The sequence below is a fragment of the Scomber japonicus genome, chromosome 3 (assembly GCF_027409825.1).
Source record: "Scomber japonicus isolate fScoJap1 chromosome 3, fScoJap1.pri, whole genome shotgun sequence".
In the NCBI taxonomy this organism is placed as follows: Eukaryota; Metazoa; Chordata; class Actinopteri; order Scombriformes; family Scombridae; genus Scomber; species Scomber japonicus.
Window position 1 is genome coordinate 25,016,598 of NC_070580.1, and position 21,334 is coordinate 25,037,931.

Consider the following 21,334-nt stretch of genomic DNA (forward strand, 5'->3'; position numbering starts at 1 on the left):
TAATTTTATTTTAATTATTGATGAGTCTGTTGAATATTTTCTTGATTCACTGATTAATTGTTTGGTCTAAATGTCTTACTTATTTTTTAAAACAAATATATTCAGTTTACTACTATGTAAGATAAAGAAAACAGGAAATCAATACAATTAATATGGTGAAAAAAATGAATGTTTGGATTTTAATTTTTTTAAATTAATGACTTAAATTGAAAAATTGTTGATGATTAATCTTCCATCAATTGATTAATCAATTAGTTGTTTCAAGTCTAGTGTGAACCCCCAAATATTACATTCGTGACTGCTTAATATTTCATTTTAAAACTATGGGCATTAATATGTTGCTGTAACAGCTTACATTGCTCTGGAAAGGCTTTCCACAAGATTGCGAAACCTGGCTGCAGGGATTTACTCCAGTTCAGCTACCTGAGCATTTCGAAGGTCAGGTTCTAATTTTGAGTGATAAAGCCTGGTCCACAGTTGGTGTTCAATCCATCCCAAAGGTGTTGGATGGAGCTGAGATCAGGGCTCTGTGCAGACTAGTCAACAAAAAATACTTTCTTGTTGCCAGAAAGTTGGAAAAACTATTTTCTAAGGAAAAAAAACATGTGTGCTGTAGCCTTAGGATTTTCCTTAAATGGAACTAGATCAGCCCTGGACCAAAAATACAGAGCATGAGGACAGTGGTGTCCACATTTTGACCATATTCTATAATGCAATTCAATGCATACTACAGTTGATAATAACTAGAAAACAGGATGGTAACCACACAACTGTAAGAACAAGGGCTCATTTGTTTGTTGTATTTGGCTGAGCAGCAAGAAAACATAAAAAAAAGAAAATGATGTGTGTGACCGCTTATGATGGGGAATATAATACATTGGTGCAAGAGATGAGAAGCATTGTCAAAGAAAGTCAGCACTTTTGTTTCACAGGCAGAGTCAGCGCACACTGTACTGGTTGCAGTCTGCACAGTAAGAAGCTTTAGGCAGCATTTTTAAAATGTATTCACCCATTAAATGGTGAAGTCAGAAAACCAATTTTCTGATGTTTATGATTTGTTTAGTCTTTTCTAGTTTCATTGATACTGTATGATTTTTAAGTTGCTGATTTATTAGTGTTTTATGCGAGAATGAAGACTAGCAACCATTTTGTGGAAGCTAATGAGGCTACAAAAACACTAAAGAATGCCCCTTTCAACCTCCAATTTTTTGCAGGGTTGGTCTGACTTATCCAATTAAAATCGATCCTTTCTGAAGATTCCAGCCATCCTATAAACCCTCCAATGAATATAACCATCATATATACACTTAAATCACTGGACAAAAACTCCAATTAAAGACTAAGAATGCTGAAAGAATGAAAAATATAAATGTAACATGAAGGCTTTCAGCGACTGAGACACACAGATAATGGACGGTTTACTGCATTAGTGCAGATTCTGCCCGTGAAGGCTGAGGAGTTTACAACAATGCACCTGTCTGCTGAATATAAAATGACTTCCATTTCAAAGCCTGTATGCAAAGATTTATCATTTATTCCACTCTCACCATTAAAAGGATGAAAAATCATTCTCTTAAACTTTTTACATCCTCCTCTGTGTCCACAGTGAGGAGCAGCAAGATTAATGAGATTACTCCTCTAAAATATAGATTTCAAAACTGAACAGAGTGAGGGAGACACACAGAGAGAGAGAGAGGGCGAGAGAGAGAGAGAGAGAGAGAGAGAGATGGAAAATGAAAGAGATATAATCTGGGGAATTTCTTAAAATGAAGACGATATTAGGACGACTCCATAGGATATGCAGCTGCCTCAAGTGCTTCTGGACACATAACGTGCAAGATTTCTGTAACCTTGTCCTGCTGCTTTCTCTCTCTCCCACATAAATGCATTTCAGAAACAGGAGATAGACAGAGCAATATCTGCTTCCCCGACGTGAATCGAAAAGTAATGGAATTAGTTTGGGTGCTTCAGAAATTGTCCGTCAGACTGTAGATACCTGTGAAGGTGCGAGGAACGGCGGAGACAGAGATATAATAATAATGATTTTGTATGTACGTGCACAGTATGTGAAATGGAGTGAAAGATGAGAAATATAGTGAGAAGAGAACATGTATGAGTGAATGTGAGCAGCTGCTAACTCTTTACTACGTAGCTTCACTTAAAGAATGAATGAATTAGACAGTGAAAGACCCATCTTGTGCTCCTTTTCTTATTGATCAAAGACTCTACTTGACACAGGGAAGGAACACATGAAAGAATTACTAACTCTGATCCTACTGTGACTGCAAGAGCACTGCAATTGGTTGTGCTGATGAGCATCTGTCTTCTCTGATGGTCTATTGAGCCCAAATGGTTGTCTAGGAAACTTTTACTCTGAGCTCATCCTGAACTGATGAAATCCTCATCTAAAGGCGTACCCAAGTCAAGTTTGGTCAAATTCAAAGTCAGCCTGTAGAAAATACGCTTATTTGCCATTCAATGTGAAGCTGGAGATACAGTAGCAGGCATTTCGCTTAGCATAAATACTGGAAACAGCTAGCCTGGCTCTGTCAAATGATGATAAAATCCACCTCACAAATACTTCTGAAACTTCTCCATATTTTACAGACAGAGTGGAAACAAGAAATAAGCAAACTTTTTTTAGATTTAAAGGAAAAGGCTGGCAATAACCAAAAAAGACTAAAACCAACAATTTTGGTTTGCTACTCAATACTTCCCTACCCTGTCTGTGTTATTCAGACCTAAGCCCATCGATACCTACAGAAGAAATACATCTTTAACAACAGGTCACAGTCACATGTATACAGTATTTAGTTTTTAACAGTGGCTTATCCTAAAGCAGCTGAGGACAGTAGTTTTTGGCCAATTTTCACTCATGGATTAAAACACATTTGGTGTTCTTGTGAGTATTTACAACTGCAGGACTGTGTATGTGGGATGGATTCAAAATTAACTGCAGTGCCCAGTGCAACGATGTGGCTCATTGATATGTTTTTAGTTTTCAATAGTTTATGGACAACAGAAGAGGTCTATGGCACAGAGGAATAAGATGTATCAGGCTTTGGCTATACGAGCAATACTTTTTTAATGGGATTTGTTGACAGTAAGAAAAACTGTTAAGAATTGAAGAATTTTGACTCAAATAAGTTTAGATTTCAAGTCAAGTCACTGATAGTTTTTTGTTATCATTTGCTTCAAACTGTGCAACAGTGTAGAGATTTGGTGTCCTATATGTCCTATATATATGTATATATATAGAGAGAGACAGTAGACGTGATATATATATATATCTATATGTCCAATACTACTATATTGTTGTAAACAGGGAAATGCTTGTACTTTCATTTTTATCATTGACGTTGTGAAACTTGCCATATTTTTCTGACAAAAAAAAAAGATTAGAGTGAAAAAACCTCTCCAGTGTAAGGCTGCTGATTGTCAGCAAAAAATCTCCCCAATTTTATAGTTTAAAACCTCCCAAATCAGTCACCTGAAAACCAATACTGGTTCATAAAACTCATCTCTAAAAGTGAATTCCTCCCAAAAGGCGATGAGGATGTATTTCATGCCTGGAGAATGTCTTTGAGGTAAATTACTCTAAAGTTACAGTCTGTTAAGTCAGTCAGAGCACTTTTATTGGGCCTCTTCAACACTCTATCCAGAGCCGTGTGATGATAGATTCTCATGATTTTCCTTTTTTTTGTTTTCATCTGTGGTCTTGGTTGATCGAGCAAATCAAGCCTTATATGCCTCAACCTTACCACTCACAGTCAGACAGCCAGACTGCAGCAGTCCAGAAAAGAGGCACAAAATGTTCACCTCTAAGACAAGTGAGCCTTGAAACTACTATACAAAGAGATCCTTCTTTCTTTCTTTCTTCTTTCTTTTACCCTAATCAGCCTCTCTCCTTCAAACTTCCTCCCTCTGCTCACTCTGACCATTTCTGTTCTTTCTTTTCTTTTTCCTTTTGTCCACCCTCCTCCTTTCTGTCCTTTCTTGTTCCCTCTATCTTGTTTTGCCCTCACGTCTACTGTCTTGGGTTTTTTTTCTCCTCCCTCCTAGACAACCTCTCATCCTTCAATGTTTCTCCAATTGACATTGCTGTCCCGTAACCGGTGTGACCTAAGTCCATTTACTTGCCTCGACACTCACTGACACTCTGATGGTGAATACACTGCACCACTGATTTGTGCAAAAGAAGAAAAGAAACCTGTCTTCTTCCAGGGAAGTTTTCTTTTTGACTTATCAGGTAATTAGGTACATTAGTATCAGGGCTAGTGACGCCGTCTGTGGGTGATGGAACATAAAAAGGAGACACGGCACTCTAAACGCACACACACTCACGCACTTAAGTAGTTAGAAGGCAACGACTGTCATTAAATCCAATTTAGATTCTCTACTTTCTATTTTCTGACTGTGAAGCTACGATGGGTACATGAGAGGACCTTTTTGAAAAGTCAAATCCCCAGATGACTACATAATTGTAATGGGAGCCTGGAGCAGCCTGTTGTTAGAGACGAATGAAGTCGAATGAGACCTGAGGAAGAAGGAAAGGCCAAGAGAAACTGAGTAAGAGAACAAGGGAGAACGAATGAACTGGGGTTAATATAAAAACATGCATTTTTTCCGCTTTGTTGTCTGTCTGCTTTCTACAGTAAGTCCTATTGTATTGAAAATTTGACTCACATGTGTGCATTTCTGTGCATTGGTGAATATTGGGTTAGGGTTAGGTTTCTTAGGTGTGCAAATTATTTATACTGTGTAAATTAGAGATGTTACAAACTGTAATTGGTCCAATCGAACCATAGATCCACCATTCTGTACAATTTTTTTATATTGCTTATTATCCAGTACATAGTACTGTATAGAAAGTGGTATACCCTTCATTTTCATTCATGTTCTGAGCTTATTTCTACTTTGTACATCCCTTTGTATGTATATGTATTCTTTCATTTGGTATAAGAAATCTTTTCTTATCTATCTGTATTATAAAAGCATGATACTTAAGTTTTGACAATACAAGTTATTTCTTGACCTTGGGAATGGCAAGGTCTATTTCTGAAGCTTTAATCACAATTACAGAATTACAGTCATTTTTTTTTCTTAGCGCTACAAAGTGGCTGTAATTGATTTATTATAACAATGTATAACATGACCAAGTAAAATGTCAGAGGAGTCACTCCTAGAACGTACATAAAATGATAACCTAACTCTGCAGCTTCCCTTTGGCTCAATGGAGCTCCATAACAAGTTTCAATTTATTGTTTGGATGTCTGGCTGCAACTTTACTGTTTTAGTTCAGTCTTGGTGCTCTTGCTGCATTGTTTTCAGCCACAGCAGGCAGCTGTTTTCAAAGAAAAAGCTCAAAGATCGCACTGTACACTACCTGCTCAACACTAAATCAGAGAGAAAGGGTCTAGCTTCACTTTGCACAGTGACTGCCCAGGTGTGCTGATGGCGCCCACCATGGCTGACATCTTTGTTTCGCTCTCGACATCAACTTAACTTTGTGTGTTTGTTGGGGTTTTTGTGTATCTTAAACATACAATTTCTTGATCTTACTTAATCTTATTTTTTTTAACCTTTTTTGTATTTTAATATATTATTGTTGTATGCATCTTTTGTTATGTGTTTGATGTGTTTGTTGTGTGTATGTGTTACCGTTGTGTGTAAAGAGAGCAGTAAAGTGAGAATTTCATTGCATTGTCTGAACCTCCGTGTTTTTACCATGAATATGACAATACATTTCTTTATCTTGTATGGAGCATTTACACACTATAAAGAGCCAGGTATTTCCCTCAAGAAATGATGGAGACTAAAAACAGAGCTAAGAGAGAATGAAAAATGGAGCATATGGCTATCAGGGGTCACAGTGAAAAACCTACAAGTAACCTGAACTTCTTATTAACTTTCAGGTCATTGTTTTGGGCTTACAGTCCACAGCATTCCTGTTTTGGTTCACTTCACTCTATTTAAATAATCACATGACCAATTCAGTCTGTTGGTGTGATGCATTTCTCTTCCACCCTTACCAAAAAAAGAAGAAAAAATAAACTTTATTTAAATATTATAGCTTTGATATATTTTCATTTAACTGCTCAATAATGTTTAGTAAATTAAATCCTCATTAAATGTGGAAGATGTATCCTGGAGTCTCTCCTTCCACTGATTTATTAGCATGGGTGAGCCTGAGGAGCCCCTAATTCTGAAAGAACTTAATTAGTTGAGTTTTACTGAAGAGTTTTATCATCCTGTTGTGGTCTCAAATATGTTTTACAAGCAGTGCAAAGAATCAGGAAAATTTAAAAAAATTCTTCTGGGGATCCTCAGGATCCACATAAAAGGCAGTTTATCCAAGTGCAGAGAAATAAATGCAAACAGAAACCAGCACAATGGTACTACAGTATACGATGAACCTGCCAACAAACATAAAGAAAGTCTTCCAGTTAGCAATTAAATAATATTCTAGGCAGTTTGTGATATTTTGTAATTATCAACAGCAATATTGGATGTAATATTAACAGCCTGAACTCCAGGCAGTGCAGTTTTCTAAATTACAAATAATGCAGCCAAACTACAGAGGATTATATTACAACCTGACCTTAGAATCAGTGTTTGGATAGTTACTCGTAATCAGTGTTTTATTACTAATTGCTTTCTTTAAAGTGCAATGTTTTGCAGTTTGTAGTGATAACACATACACACAAAAATACAGTGACATAAAACACAAATTATTATTACCTATTATCTTTACTATTTAATAAGCACCCCAAAAGCACAATTTTCTTTAAATATTCTCCCTGGCCTGTCTGTTCTTTCAAGACTTTTGGTCTCTCCTGCTGTCAGTACTGTACCTGTTGCTAGGCAACAGCTCATTCATGCCAGCATAATATCAATATGGCAACATTGATATCAAAACAATGCTCAATAGTTTCAAAATGGTTTAGCATTAACAGTTTTACAAGTATAATTGAAAAGTTGTATAGAAATTTCACATATAATGATACATCACTTCATTAGAGGGAAACAACAAAGGAAAATGGTGTTCTCAATGCTTTTCCCCTCAATTTCATCACTGTGTCTGTCACATGCTTGTAGGATCAATTCATTGTTGTTTTGGCTCTGCACGTTTTCACATTCGTTGACAATAGACATTGCCATGCTTAGTCCTATAAAGAAGCTGGCCTGTGCCTGACAACTGTAACTGTTTTGATGATGATTTGACAAGATTATTTGGCCATATTTTTCTCAATGACTTCACAGATTACCATTTAAATGGATTCAGAATTTAAACTGACAAGAACCAAATTGGACCACATGAAAGTATAAATATGCTCACTCCAATATATTTGTAATGGATTAAAATTTTACTTCAGCTGATTTAAAACAATACATTAATTAGAAAACTAGTCACCTATATCATTTAGAATTTAATCTAGACATTTCCCTCCTCAATTAGCTATCAGCAACTGCTCTCTAACTTAATAGCACTCTTATCTCACTCCACAGAGAGGTCAAGCCCACTGAGTGAGTGTAGTAAGTAGACAACATTTCATACTTGGATCTCAAGAGTGTGTATGAGAAAGAGAGATAGAGGGACTGTGTGTGTGTGTGTGTGCGTGTATGTGTATGTAAGGACATTGAATAATGTGGGTCTGAAGGTCAACAGATTTCCTGCATGTGGGTATCTCTGATATTGAAAAATGTGGGACACTGTAGGTTGAAGAGCAGCGATTTGCAGTGCGGGCGTACCTTTCTTAATTGGGGTCAAGATTTAGACCATCACCTTTACTTAAAGTCCACGTAAAGTAAGAATAAATATGTGTTCTGAGTTTGACATACCACAGAAAAATGTGTTGTTAACCACCCTGCCAAATTTGAATGATTAAAAAAAATCGCCAAATATATGAAATTAGGCTTCAAAGTTGAAACCCCGCCCCCTACAAAGTGTCACCTGTCAATCAAAGTCACCACCTCTACCCAAAACATGGACGCTACTTCTGAGTTTTCTGCTGCTAACTCAGCTGCTAGCTCGGCGGCTAACTCAGCTAACTGGCTAACTGTAGACTGTAGTAGTAGTAGTAGTGTGCGCTGAATGTATTTATACTGCGACAGCAGCAGGGACGGGTTTATGCCAATCGGGTTTATCGTTACATAACGAAATTTTAAAAATTCTAAGGTGGTTAAAAAAAAAATCGCCAAATATATGAAATTAGGCTTCAAAGTTGAAACCCTGTCCCCTACAAAGTGTCACCTGTCAATCAAAGTCACCACCTCTACTCAAAACATGGACGCTACTTCTGAGTTTTCTGCTGCTAACTCAGCTGCTAGCTCGGCGGCTAACTCAGCTAACTGGCTAACTGTAGACTGTAGTAGTAGTAGTAGTGTGCGCTGAATGTATATATACCGCTACAGCAGCAGGGACGGGTTTATGCCAATCGGGTTTATCGTTACATAACGAAATTTTAAAAATTCTAAGGTGGTTTACAAACATCTTAAACAAAAGAGTTGATTCATCTTTCCATAAAATAAGTGTACATTTTTTTTAGCATAGTATGATATAACTATTAGAAATCTGCATTTTTTATTATCTATATGGAAGCCAGGCATATCATGGAGTAAATAGCAGCATGGATTTAAATCAAATTCTAACTCTAAAACAGATAGATCGGTAAAAAGATGAACTAAAATCCAAAACTGTTTTAATGATTCACAATACCAAAATAATTGCATAAATGTTCCTTGTTCTATTTTACAACTAGGGCTATTTTACAAAAGAATTGTTTTTGGAGATTTTATGCATTTTTATTGGAGTGAGGTAGAATTTGCGGATACATTTAAAATGTGTTTCTTTGTTCTTATTACTTGTCAATGGAAAATGTATTCTATCACAAATGTTAAGCCAAGTGTTTTCATCTATCTCCATGCTTAGGTCATCTTCCCAAATCCTTAGGTTTGAAAAAGATGAATGACCTCCTTTAGACAGCACATCATAGAATTAGCTGATTTTTCTCTTTATTGTGATTGATGTTATTAATAGGTCTTCCATTTCACATGTAACAAAACTCAAAGTACCTTCCTTGATGAGTGTACAAATTACACTTCATACCTGTACCATTGATACCATCCTCCATTCTTAAATCCTCAAATGATTTTAGTTGCCTGGTTCTAGAAAATAAATCTATGAATTGTGTTATCTCAAGATTTGCCCAATTACGAATATTGATTGACTTTTGGTATTTGTTCAGGTCTGGGTTTTGATGTAGAGGAGAGTAAATAGAAATATTGATGAGGGAGCTGCAGTTTTTATAACAGTCCTTTCAAGCTGAAAGTGTGTTATAATGTCATTATTTTAATGATCTGATTTAAACAAAAAGATCTTTGAAAGGTTTTCAGGCATAACCATTAATATGCACCCACCCAGCACTTTTACTCTACACTTCAACCTCCAGTTCACTTTCATCAACTTAATGATATCTAATAATCCTTTGGCACTTCGGCCTTTGTAAAATCAAGAGCATGCACCCCTAATTGCCAGGTAATACGTGTGTGCACACGCTCTAACACAAACGCACTTATTCAACCCACACATAACCCCAGACTTTCCCTGTAGGGACTGACAGGATGGTTAAAAGATTTTGACCTTTACCTTCTGAGCGCGTCGTTTGTCTGCTCTCTGGTTCTGGTGGTAGATGCGGCTGAAATTGGAGACGATGACAGGGACAGGTAGAGCGATCACCAGCACGCCACTGAGGGAGCAGATGGAGCCAAAGATCTTTCCAGCAATTGTCTTTGGCACCATGTCTCCGTATCTACAGATGAAAAAGATTAGAAGAGGTTAGACAGTGTCAAGGATACACATTTCCAACCATCTGTTTTTAAACACTTTCACTTTTACAATTTCAATTTATGTACGGAGTAACCTAAGTGGGAATGCCACAAAACAAATTAAAAAAGCACTTAGATGAGGTAGAAAATATTCCACACTGTATCAAAAAAGAGAGGCGTCTACTTTTTACTACTGAAAACAACATATTCATTTTATGCTGCCCTGTCCTCATTAGAAAGGCCCAATAGTAAAGAATAAAAACAGCTGCAGTAACAGCATGAAGTCCAGACAGGGGCTATTGTTGCTTATCACCACTTTATAGTAGCTGATAAAAACTCCACATGGTCCCTATGGATAAGAATAAACAAACAAATTGAAAACCCAACAAATTCCACTTTAAGTGTGAAACAGCAGTGAAATATCATCACGTATCAGAGCTTTTACGATTTAATTTGACCAACATTTCATAAATTCTTTTGAAATATGCTATTTTATAATGGAAACAGCTGGCTCTACATTACTATATACAAGCCCCAAGGTTGAATTATTCCTGCAAGTCTCAGAAACATTTCCTTCATCTGACTCTGGCACTCCCTATTTTAGTGCACTATACGTTATCTTTTTAAAATATAATTTACTTCATGCCATTTTAATTGAATGTCTAAAGTGTATTATTACATCTGTAATGTAATGTTCTTGAGAATTCTCACAATAAAACAAACAAAGCAGTGTCCAAACCAATAGACTACTTTTTGCCAACAATCTCACAACGTAATGCATTGCATTTAATGAATCTGAACATTATTGATCTATTACAACTGTCAAAGGCTATGCAAAGTAGTTCATCTTTACAGCATATGAACTGCTCACTCTTAAGTTAAACCTGCACAACACAGTTTATATGTATATATATATGGTGACACATCTAGCAGTTATGGAGCAACATCAGGATTAGTTTGACCACCTGACAAATGTCAAAACCAAACATTCACTCTCCTTTAATCTCTGTTTTGCTCTCCACCAACTCCTGCTGTTCCCCATTGTGGTGCCTGTTTCTGTTTACTGCTTCCTGTTGGCTTCTGATAATTCGATTACACAGGTGAATGCCCGCTGTAACAGGTGGTCAGAGGCAGAGATATGGCTACTGCTCTCTATGTGGCTCAGATGGGTTATAACAAAGCCATGCCAGTAGGATGCAGGGCCAGGAAGACTCCTGGTTTGACTTGCTGGAGAAAGCTGCAGGCCATAATGGCGTGTAGTGGAACTAATTGATTTAAAAACACAGACTAGGACAACTTTGTACCTGGCTGTGCTCACTGAAAATAATGCATGCACCACCTGTGGACATGATTTGTGACATCACAACTAGTTCTGAAGCCAATTCTGGTCCTATATACTATATTACAATGTGTTTCGATTTTTAAGAGGCGCAGGAAACATCTTGTGTCAAAACTTTTGAAAGGAAAAACATTTGAATTTACATCGATTCTTAAGTTTTTAATGAGGAACTAGTTTACTGACTATTCTGTGGAAACATTTAAGACTTATTATGCCAAGCAGAGCATTTTTATACATCTTAAAACTTGTCTTGAGGGGATCTTTAAGTTGTGTGATGCGAATCAATGCTTGCTGTTGCACGATATCTACCATTTTGAGAGACAAACTAAGAAATTAAAAAAGCGGGAGACAACAAGTGGGAGGAAAGTTCTGTCTTCATAGTGACATGTGCATACTCTGCAATGGAACCGTTCTTATGTTTAAGTCATCAACTAATTTTCTTTAATACCTCATGTGCCAATCTGCAAAAATGATTGGGTACCAGGCTTTGATTTTGATCCTCAGTTTCACACTTGCACTTGTCAAAAGACCCCCTTTTTTTTCTCTTTCTCTCTGACTGTTTGGCCTCTTCGGCTCCTCTGACTTTCCTCTCTACTGCATTCTTGACACACTGAGACTTTTGACAGGTACTGTGCCCCATGCACTGTTAACCACTGTGCCTCTTGAGGGCTGCTCTCTGTGCAAACATGGGTGGGTGCTGGCTCTCCACTTTTCTGACTGTTGTTTTTTTTTTTTTTTTTTTTGGCCCACAGCTCCCACTCTCCATCTTGAAAAGAGTTCTAATCACTAGACTTACCTACCTCCTGCTTACTACCCACAGACTGAGGAGCTGAGGGATTATCACAAACCAGCCTTCTGTTCTGACTGAATAAATATGTGCAAGAGGGAAAGATGCAATGTTGCAAAAATCCTCTTTGAAAATTACTTTTTCTCTAATTTTCTTTTTATAAAGTCGAAACACGCACATGCTGCAAACCACGGTCACTGAGTTTTTTTTGTAACTGAGACATAATAACATATATACTCAAGATTCCAACATGAGCAAGCACTCGATTTCACTTGATTAATGTCATGATTAAAGAAGATCTAATTACCCCAAAATATATATCATAACACACACACATATACATTACACACAAACAACCACATATATCCACACAGCTAATGTAATACATAATAATACACACACTCATGCTTACATACCTACTCACACATACACACAAATGTAGTATTAAATCAGTGAATGGCAAGAACAAGTCAACAAAAAAATCTATATTCATAATAATTGTAATAATAATAATGAAATATATCATTAGATGAATAATTTATCCTCATTGTATTGAGATCAAGACTGAGCTAAGACAGGTCCACCAGGCATAGGACCAGTAACTAAATATCTAAATTTTTTAAATGTACCCAGCCTGAATATGGCAACAGTGATGCTAGAAGCTAGCATGATTTTGTTTATAAAAATAATGTTCTGAGTGGACAAAATTATAAAGAAAGTGTAAATAATGTATTAAACATAGTGTTTGTCTGATGTTAGCATGCCCTTAGGAGTGAATAAAAAAAAAAAAAACAAAAAAAAAAAACAAGACAGATTTTGAAGCAGTTCTTACTGTAAACATTTCAACAAATGCACTGTATAGAGTTTGTAGTATTATTTTTATTAGGATAGTTTAGAGTAGGTTCAAATGGCAGATAAACTTTTATCACAAGAATCATGAAATCAAACAACAGAAACTCATTAAGTCTTTAAAAGGTTAGAAAAAACATTTGATTGTAAAGGGAGAGACAGTGTGGTCTGTGTCAGCTCATTTATTGATTATACACCGTAAATTTGATTATTTTATGAGAGAAAATGGTTTCTCCCAGCAGCTCATTACTCTGAATAAAATAGCTACTTCAGAATAAAAGAGGAAATTTGACCTAAAGTCATCATAACTCACTATTCATCATTTTATTGTTTTGGCATCCATCTCCTTTAAATGCTGCTGAGAGCTAACACACACTGCAAAGAACAGAGTTTTATATGTTCAACAGTTTCACTGTTGTAATCATGTTTGACAAAACATAATGGGAATGAAGTGTCAATTATTACAACAAAGCAGTCATATACACAGCCAGGAGAATGTAATCTCTCATAGGCTGACAGAAAGGGGAGCGAACTGTGAAATAATTTTTCTGATTGTCTGGCAGGACTCGGCAACAATAATGGCAAGCCCCATGGTCAAATCTCCATAATAATCCTCCAGATTTCTGACTCTCTGCCTTCTGTGAATGCAGTAAACATCAGTCTGCCGGCCATGAGCTCTTGTTCATCACAAGAAAAAGTTTTACTCAAACAAATAGTTTGAGTTTGTGAAAAATATATTGATTGAACAAGATGAATAACTCTGAATCCACCATAATTTACCATTCTCTGAGCACTGCCTGTCTTACTGTTGCTACACACCAAGCTTTCTTTTCTTCAACAGCACATAAGCAAATGCACTTTACAATGATCTGTTGTGGATGCACCACTCTAAATTCTTTTCTTTTTTTTTAATCAGTGGGTCTTCCCACAGATAAAGCAGGACTCTCAATTACAGCTGGCAGATCTGAAAAGGGGTTTAAACAGTGTTAAGGCTTCTGCTACAATGTCTAACACTTTTTCGTAAGGGTGTGTACTGTCAGTGATCAAACCAAACAGCTAAGAGGTCATGGCTCATGCTCATGCTCATGGGACTGCATCTATGCATGTAGAACAGAAATGCTGCCTCGCAAGGATGCTTTTCTGCTCACAGATACTGTCCTGTGCACTGACATCATGTGCACACACCTGGCTTTTATGTGCAGTTTTGAGACTGATTAAATGCCATACATGCAGAACATTCACAGACTGCTAGCACCTGTAGTGAACCATCAGAACCTTCAAGGGTAAGGCCCTGAAATCCTCAGATGAAAAAAAAGATTAACGATGAATTCTGTGTGTATATACAGTGTAAACAGTATATTTGCAATTGGAAAGTTCTGTCAAATACCATCACTTATGAAATCAATATATCTTTTACTTATTTGGTGCATTACATAGTGTTTTGTGTGGCACATTGGCTAATCCCATGGCTGTACAGTATTTTGCATAAACAGTATAGAAATTTGCATCACTTCCACACAGAAGCAGACGAGCAAACAGGCAATTGGGTGAGGGGAGTATGACAGCTGTGACATGTCAAAAGTTAGAAACCTCCTCTTGTTCAAATAACTATGATTAATTATGGAGTCAATGAATCAATGACAGTCTGATTGAGAAATATACCTATTTGAGAATGCTTTCTGTGATGCCCATGTCTATAATGCCTTATAAACATACTTTAAATGTGTTATAATCTGCTTATAGCACTGTATAAATATAGTTATAAGCAACCATAAATATTCATAAAGCTTTCTGTCTGAAAATAAATGCTTATGTAGGAGTAATGCAAAACACTGCAGGTAAGGAAGACGCTTGTCTCCCAAATAAACACATGTGGTGAGTACATGATTTGCCTTTAAGACAGATGGCAGCTCTTAACCTTTTCAAATCAATGTATGTACAAACCAGACAGACCATGATAAGCAGGTCAGTATAGAGCATATTAAGCAAACAATGAATTTGTTCAGGGAAAGCCTGAAAGGGTAGTTAAACGGCGATACAAGGTACAAAACACAGCAGTAGAGCTATTTCTCTGGTAAATGGTCTTCTGCAGGCATTCATTACTTTGCTTTTTTCCATCTACTGCAGTTTAAAGCATACCTAAGCAAATGGAAAAATCAATTGTGAGGGAATTCATTCAGTCGTCTTTTATCCTTCCCAATCTCTTGTTTTGCTCTTCATTAAAAAATCCTTTGCTTTTGCTTCTACGACATGTGGGAGGACCAGTGTGCTCCTGATAGATCTCTGATGGGCATCAAATAAAACAGAATTGGACAGGACGTGCTGCATTAAAAAGGCACAATGAAACCAAAGCAATCAATCTAGCTGAATGATTTCTGCTTACGGGAGACAGAATTGAAAGCAGCAGAGTCAAACCAAATTCGTTACTGCTGTGGAGAGGAACATTAAAAACTGTTATCACAAGAACAACTCAGGAACAAAAGTGGCTTTTTAATCACAAAGCGCCCATGTTAGTCTTGTTTTGACAGGTGTTAAGAGCTTACACTGTAATTTGTCATTTTTATTTATTTCGTGAAGATTGATCACCTGTATGAGAGCACCAGAAAACACCCTGGAAACCCATAAATGACCTTAGTTAGTGGACATGTAAGCCATCAATCAACACACACACCTCACTACAAAATGTCTCCAAAGCTGGTCGTTTTCCCCCCGTTTTTTTCTTTACTTCTTTAGACTGAAAACTTTGGATATAAACTCAAATTGAATAGACCATTTTCAAAATGCTCACATTTTGCCCATGAAATTATATTAAAAAAAGTAAACCTGCTGCAAAGTATTAATTATGAGAGTTACTTTTTAAAAACAATATTGTCACCTTGTGTCTGAAGTACAAAGCAAGGGTTTGAAAGCTGTGAAAGTCATTTTCCACCAATTTTAAATGTGTTACTTATTCCACATTCTGAAGAGTCAAATGCCTTTGCTGTCCATCTGGTCCAGTTCATTTAAAGCTAATAAATAAAAATGATGGATATATTGCTTTAAGTCACCAAGGACTCATGGGGGCTTCTGGTGAATAAAGAGAGCCAGCTTAGTTCTTGTGACACCAGTGTCAGAAAGTGCTTTCCACCTAATAAATATTTCCAGTAATGAGGTGTACATTAATCAAAAAAGCTCATTTAATTTACTTGTATTCATAAAAGACAAGGCAATGGGAAAGCTACAGGTAAGGGATTTGCTTTGTTCTAAAATGGAATATGCACATAAAAAGTTAGTTTTAAACATTTACTAAATGATGGATCATCTTTTCATTTCTTTAAAGGATTAACTATAGCAGTTTTATATTAATCTCCTGCATATTTGCGAAGATGCACGGCCCTGCTGTCACAAACACATTTGCTGTGTGACACAACAGGTTAACAGGAGATCTCTTTGCATGTTGTATACATAATCTGCCTTGGATCTTAATGGCTCTAATAGTATGCTATTAGAATCTGTGTAATAACATTTTACTGTAGATGTACAAGAGTTTGGAGAATGTCAGTCCGCTTTGTCTGATAGGTACTCAACCAAACACCCAAACAAAGACGCAACAAGCAGCCATATATGACCATTTTCAATATCATAATCGAACCTTGTGTTGAACAAAGGGAAACAACTCACATTAGACTTTAAGGTCATATACAGTCATTTAAGTGTTGACCTCCCCAAGACTTTAAAGAATAATTTCAGTTTATGACAATTTATTTTAGTAATTTTGACCATAATTTCTATCAGTTAGAAATTAGTGGACCAAAGTATTTGCAGAGACCTGAGAACTCAATCTGATGGGGCAAAGACTGAGCAGTCAGATGATCAGACAGGTTGCAAATAAACCAGAGAGTAGCCAGATTATTCTAAGCACCCCCCCCCCCCCCCCCCGCCCCAAAAAAGAGCATGTCCAAAATATTGGTAATAAAATAATATGCAGCAAAACTATATGTTTGTAAGTATGTTGTTAAGGACGGTAGGTCAATAATATTTGATTTTAGGTCAAAGTGAAAACCAAGAAGTTGTTTTGTAAACAGTGCTAGACTGGGAGATAATTATATTTTGTTTGATTGCTCTTCCAATATGTTTGGTCAACCTTTAGTTTTGTTTCAAACTTGTGTGGCGGCTCCTGTTTCTTGCTAGCCTTGACTTTATGTAGAAATTCACCTGATTCCCGAATCTCAACTATTACCTGAAATAAGTGTCTTTGTAGCAATATACTAGAGAAATGACCCAAGTTGTACTACACTGAAATTGTGCTTTAATGGTCACAGCATGAGCTAATTGTGTGATAAACCTCAGCAGTGTTTTCTCAATGTTCAACTGTAATTGTTAAACCTGATTGATCAAAGTGCAAGGCACGCACTGAACATGTTTAAAACACCAGTGAAACCCACTGCCTTGTTCTGAATGTGAGTAAAACAAGCACAACTTTATAGACTTGTCTTTCCCTTTGGGAAAACCTGCACTCACTGATCCAGCACCTCCCTGCAGCAACACCAGGTTCTCGTCTGTTGTTTTCTTTCACACTGCAACCTTCACTTTTCCTTTCATCAGTGGAGAGCCAACACAGAAACCAATCTGATCTACTCAACCTCAAGAAAAGTCAACATGAGCAATGGCTGACCTGACCATCTATCTAGGGGGACTGCAGGGTACACAACCTGCTGTATTGATATTCACACACAATCACACCTTTCTGTTCTCTGCTGGAGGAAAACAGGAGTGGGGAGATAACAAGAAGGAAACAAGAGGAAGAGAAGAATGATGGGATTTAACAAGAGGAAAAGAAACAACCTTTTGTCTGTTATTACACACACAGACATGTGAGGGATGAGGGATATTAGTTTGTGTGACCACTGCCACTGGAGGGAAAGCACCATCCATCATGACATATGTGAGCTCTTGGTTAAATTATAGGCTGGTCTATCTCAACTGAGAGTTAACATCAAGGGCAAAATAACCTGCCACAGAGAGCTCAAGAAAATAACCTAAACAATACTGAGTTTATTTAAAAGCAGGTTCAACTGAGGTTCATTGTTGGGCAAAGGATGATGTATGAGACCAACACTTTTACAATAGCTGAGAATAAAAATAAGTGAATTAGGCAATTTTTCTTAACATTTATTTACCCAGGGAGAATTCCCCAAGCATCAATTGTCCTTTTCAACTACTAATTAATATTCATACACCTACTGTACTATGTATGCATGCTGCCCTGTGAAACCACAATCCATTGATCATTTTCAGCCACTGTAGTCACCTGGCTCTGACCTCAGATTTTTGCTGTATTTCTACAAATATTATATACAGAGCAATGGTCTCCAAGGTATAAATCCTTATGACTTTGGTGATCCCTTAACTTTCTGATGTTGTGCCATGACCTGATCAAAGCTTTCATTTATCCACTGACAAAATCTTCAATCATATACTGGATGGTTTGGCAGGACATTCGTGGTCCCCAGAAGATGTTTCCTCATGATCATTTTCATCATCATTTTCAGTTCACAGTGAAACATAACTAACTCTTGAATGGACTACAGTAAAATGTGGTGCAACGTTCATGTTTCTCACAGGATCAATTGTAATGAAGCTTAGCAAAAGTTCAGACAGGAACACCATCTTTTTGTATGCTCACATCATAGTTTTATTTCTCATTCTTTAGTCATCCATCCTTCTCACAGCTCATACTGATCTCTGTCAAAGCTCATATTTTCCTTACTGTTATTTCTGGAGCATCAATTGACATATCAGCTGTTCACATCACCTGATCAAGTCTAACCAATAGTACGGTGACTAGTGTTGGGAAAGTTACTTGGAAATAGTGGAATTAGCTGTAGATAAAAGTTTTCTTCCCACACAGAGTGTACAGCGGACGCTTTTTACCAAGTCAAACTCAAAGTAATGTCGGTACTTCCGAGCAGGGGCCCATTAACATCACTGGAGGCCCCTGGGCTAAAGAACTTTATGACCCCCCACCCCCCCACCCTGCACCCCCGCTACAGGACCCCCCCATTCCTAAGTGGTTGACACACTATATTTTGCCTATAAAAACTCAATAGGTCATCTCTGTACCATTTATTTGTACAATTGTATGTACCAATGTATGTACCATTTTTGAAAATGAGCCAACATATACTCACCCACACACACAATTACATCAGCACAATACTTCACTTAGGCTAATAATAACTGTTCCATAGGCTATGCAACAAATCAAACATATTGCAAGCAAATAACTGATTCATCTCTGTGCCATTTATTTATTTAATGTATGTAGGCCTAACATTAACTATGTACATTTCATTTTTGCAAATGAGCCAACATGCACTCACACACACACACACACAATTACATCACAACAATTACAACGCCACTTGGGTGTGAACGCTTCATTGTTGCTAACTATTAGGCTATGTGTCGTCTTGGCTGTCGCTTTGTGTGCGGTCTACTAAGCTGTGTGTTGGATATATATGGTGTGATTTTGTTACATTGTATCGAAATGAAAGATATGGGAGGAGGGGAGGGGGGCCTCTCGGTGTCGCACCAGCCCCATCACTTTTACCACCAGATGTCACTGTAGTGCAGCGTCATGTGCGTTACGGTCGAGTGTTCATTAGCCTACATAATTATTCTCAACTTTTAGAGGTCCCCCCATGGTGGAGGCCCTGGGGCTGTAGCCCAGGTTAGCCCGTTCATTAATGCACCCCTGCTTCCGAGCATTAAACACTGCATGGTCCTGCTCTCTTGCTCTCTCCTGCACTCCATGTTATCTCTTGTTGATCTGTACACGTGTCTGTTGTTTACCACTGACATCGCTCATACGTGATTGTCTCACAAACAAAATCATGGTTTAGTAACCCAGTAACGCAGCCTGCTTGCGGGAAAGTAACAGTAATCTAATTACTGTTTTTGCAATTGTAATCCCTTACTTTACTTGTTACTTGAAAAAGTAATCGGATTACAGTAACATGTTACTTCTAACGCGTTACTGCCCATCAGTGACGGTGACACTATTACACGCCTTCATTGTCAGCCTATCATATTGCAGCTGTCTTTTTAAATGTTCTCCTTCTCTGCTCAGGTGCTTTCTTCATTCACATCATTCTCAGTTGTGCTTTGTGTTTGATGCTAATTAGTGAATGCTATCCTGGAAACATTGATAAACTCAGATAGTAAACATGGTAGACTTCGTACCTACTAAATGCCAGCAACTTAACATTGTCATTATGTTCATGTTAGCATTACTTAAACACAGCATCATTGAGTGGCTAGTGTTGCTGTTGTCTTGATTTCATCCTTTTTTCAAAGCCCATTTTCAACCTAAACACATTTGCAGTTATGCAGATTGCTTAGCTTAATGTTAACACTGCTAAATAATCTTTATGAACAGTGCGTGAAAAGTGAAAGACTCTCCATTGTAAAAATAATTTAACAGAGTCTTTCAGGATCGTGATGATAATTACAGTATGCTATTAGAAAACTTTAAATCAATGCTTGCATGTATTTCTAGCTCCCCTTAAACTGTATGAATTATCACTCTGTATGCTCTCTGGCTCTTCGCCTGTTTGTCAACGCCACACAGACTTCTTCATGTCATTTCTCTGTAGGCTGTCAGACAGGTTTCATTGACAATTTCAGCTACACAATCATCAGAGGTAATGAAGCATGATGTCTCCAGGATATGACAAGGAATGCATATTTGTCTTGTGTGTTCTGCTCTACTGCAGAGATGTAGCAGCATTTGCTGTCCAGAGAAGTGCTGTGGCAGCAGAACATTCAGGAACAACTTTCTATCAGTTCTGAGTCAACAGAGTTTGTATTGACTCTGTTTTTATTGTGCTAAAAAGAGTACATGAAACAATATTAAGCCTGCTAAACCCTGAATTTCAATGGATGCCAAATCAATTAAAATAATTTATAAGCAGCTATAAATACGGCATTCTGTTCATTCTAGACGCATTGTAATTCTCTTTCATGAATTGAGGATTCACAGAGTTGCACTGTATGACTGCAGTGAATAGATTTATCAGGCCTAAATAATTAACATGTCTGCATGTTTGGAATGTTTCAACATGATGAAATACAAGGCAAAGACTCAGTAAATGTTTTAATCTGGAACTGACGCATTTGATTGAAAATACTTGAAATCTTTTCTACACAAAAAGTGCTCACCTTGCTTGATGAATCAGACCTATTAGTGGTTTCTTCGTGGTCTTCCACTCCATTCAAAGACACACTCCAGCATATGAATGACCAAACTCATTAGGCTCCATCATTGCGGAATTAATACAATATACTGGGTGTGTGTTGTATCTTTGTGAAAACTTGACTATTATTTATGTTAAGGCAGGTATGAGTGTAGATTGTACTTATCACTGTGAAACAAATTGTCCTGTTTGGTCTTGCATTTAAAAAAAAAATCTGAACTGAAGATAGAATAGAAAAAAAAAGGTTGGGCCAAATGATTGTTTCTGTATACTGTACATACACACAGGTGACCT

The 21,334-nt window shown here is 37.2% G+C and overlaps 1 protein-coding gene across 1 annotated transcript in view; it reads right to left on the bottom strand.

The window, feature by feature from the left end:
• Positions 1-21,334, bottom strand: part of LOC128354917 (potassium voltage-gated channel subfamily D member 3-like) — a 76,270-nt gene that overhangs the window by 8,538 nt on the left and 46,398 nt on the right. The window contains exon 2 of the mRNA XM_053315025.1: positions 9,650-9,812. Coding sequence (XP_053171000.1) covers positions 9,650-9,812 — 163 coding nt within the window. The remainder of the gene's footprint in view (positions 1-9,649; positions 9,813-21,334) is intronic.